The sequence below is a fragment of the Trachymyrmex septentrionalis genome, unplaced genomic scaffold (genome assembly GCF_001594115.1).
Source record: "Trachymyrmex septentrionalis isolate Tsep2-gDNA-1 unplaced genomic scaffold, Tsep1.0 scaffold103, whole genome shotgun sequence".
Lineage (NCBI taxonomy): Eukaryota > Metazoa > Arthropoda > Insecta > Hymenoptera > Formicidae > Trachymyrmex > Trachymyrmex septentrionalis.
In genome coordinates, this window is record NW_017304155.1 from 609,346 (window position 1) to 610,503 (window position 1,158).

General features: G+C 26.9%; 1 protein-coding gene across 1 annotated transcript in view; it reads left to right on the top strand.

The window, feature by feature from the left end:
• The first annotated feature begins 748 nt into the window (after nt 1–748).
• The window catches only part of LOC108757245 (malate dehydrogenase, cytoplasmic), a 7,890-nt gene continuing 7,480 nt past the window's right edge, over nt 749–1,158 (top strand). The window contains exon 1 of the mRNA XM_018501703.1: nt 749–940. Coding sequence (XP_018357205.1) covers nt 938–940 — 3 coding nt within the window. The 5' untranslated portion in view covers nt 749–937. The remainder of the gene's footprint in view (nt 941–1,158) is intronic.

Genomic DNA, 1,158 nt, shown 5'->3' on the forward strand with positions numbered 1-1,158 from the left:
CAACTTTGCTGATTTTATGTTGGCCAAAATGGAATGCGCATGCGTGAAATAAGTTGCCCTGTCTCTTTTCCTCCTTTTTTTATTGTTCTCTCTTTAAATACTACTACAATTAAATAATCTAAACTTTATTAAAATTAATAAAAATAAATTGTAAATATATTGAAAAATAAAGAAAAAATGTAGAAAATTAGGAAAAATATTAAAATGTAGGAAAAATATTAAATTAATTAAAAAATGTATATTTATACAGAAATATTATGTAATTGTAAATATATGCTATAAAAATATTATGAGAAAGCTGATATAAAAGAAAATTTATATACATATATATGCCCTAAAAATAAATTTAAAAATATAATAAATAAAAAGAAATCTTTCTTGCTCGGTTTTCTACGTTACTTTTGTTCACTTTTTTACTTTATCACTTTTTCACAAAAATTAGACTAATTTTTCGACGTTTGTTACACATTTCACCAAATGGGCAATACACTTCCCTCCAAATTTCTATTCTAAACCATGTATACTTGAAAGACAAATGTTAAATGGAACATTGAAATGCTTATTTAGAGAGAGAGAGAGAGAGAGAGAGAGAAAGCGCAATAAAGAAGGAGAAAATTACAGAGCAACTTACTTATTTCACGTATGCGCACTCCATTTTGGCCAATATAAAAGCAATAGAGTTGCGCTACTGTATATACTGTGGTCAAACTCTGATTATAAGATCTCTAGTTTCCGAACGCAGCCTAGGTGTATACGTGGCTTTATACTTTCACCGTTCCACCATATATTTTCCAATTTCCAAAGTCGGGTGTTCAGTTCCAGTCGTGAATGCTCGTGAATAATCTTTTCATTCTCTGGTTTAATCCTGATCGTACTTTAGGTATCAGGTGTTTCTTTTTCTTATCATTTCGGTAATAATAACCATATTGCAAGAAAAATGGTAAGTTTTTAATATTATATATTAAATTATTAATTTAGATATAATGAAAAATGTGGATGAGAGAGTTATCGTATATCTTAGTAAAATTTATCTTTAGTTTCACCTTTATTTGACCTTTACTAAAATTCTGCATGTATTCATTTATTTGTCAATGATTCTCGCATACAAATACATATTAAATGGATATTAAATATATTAATTTAAATTTAATTAGTTTC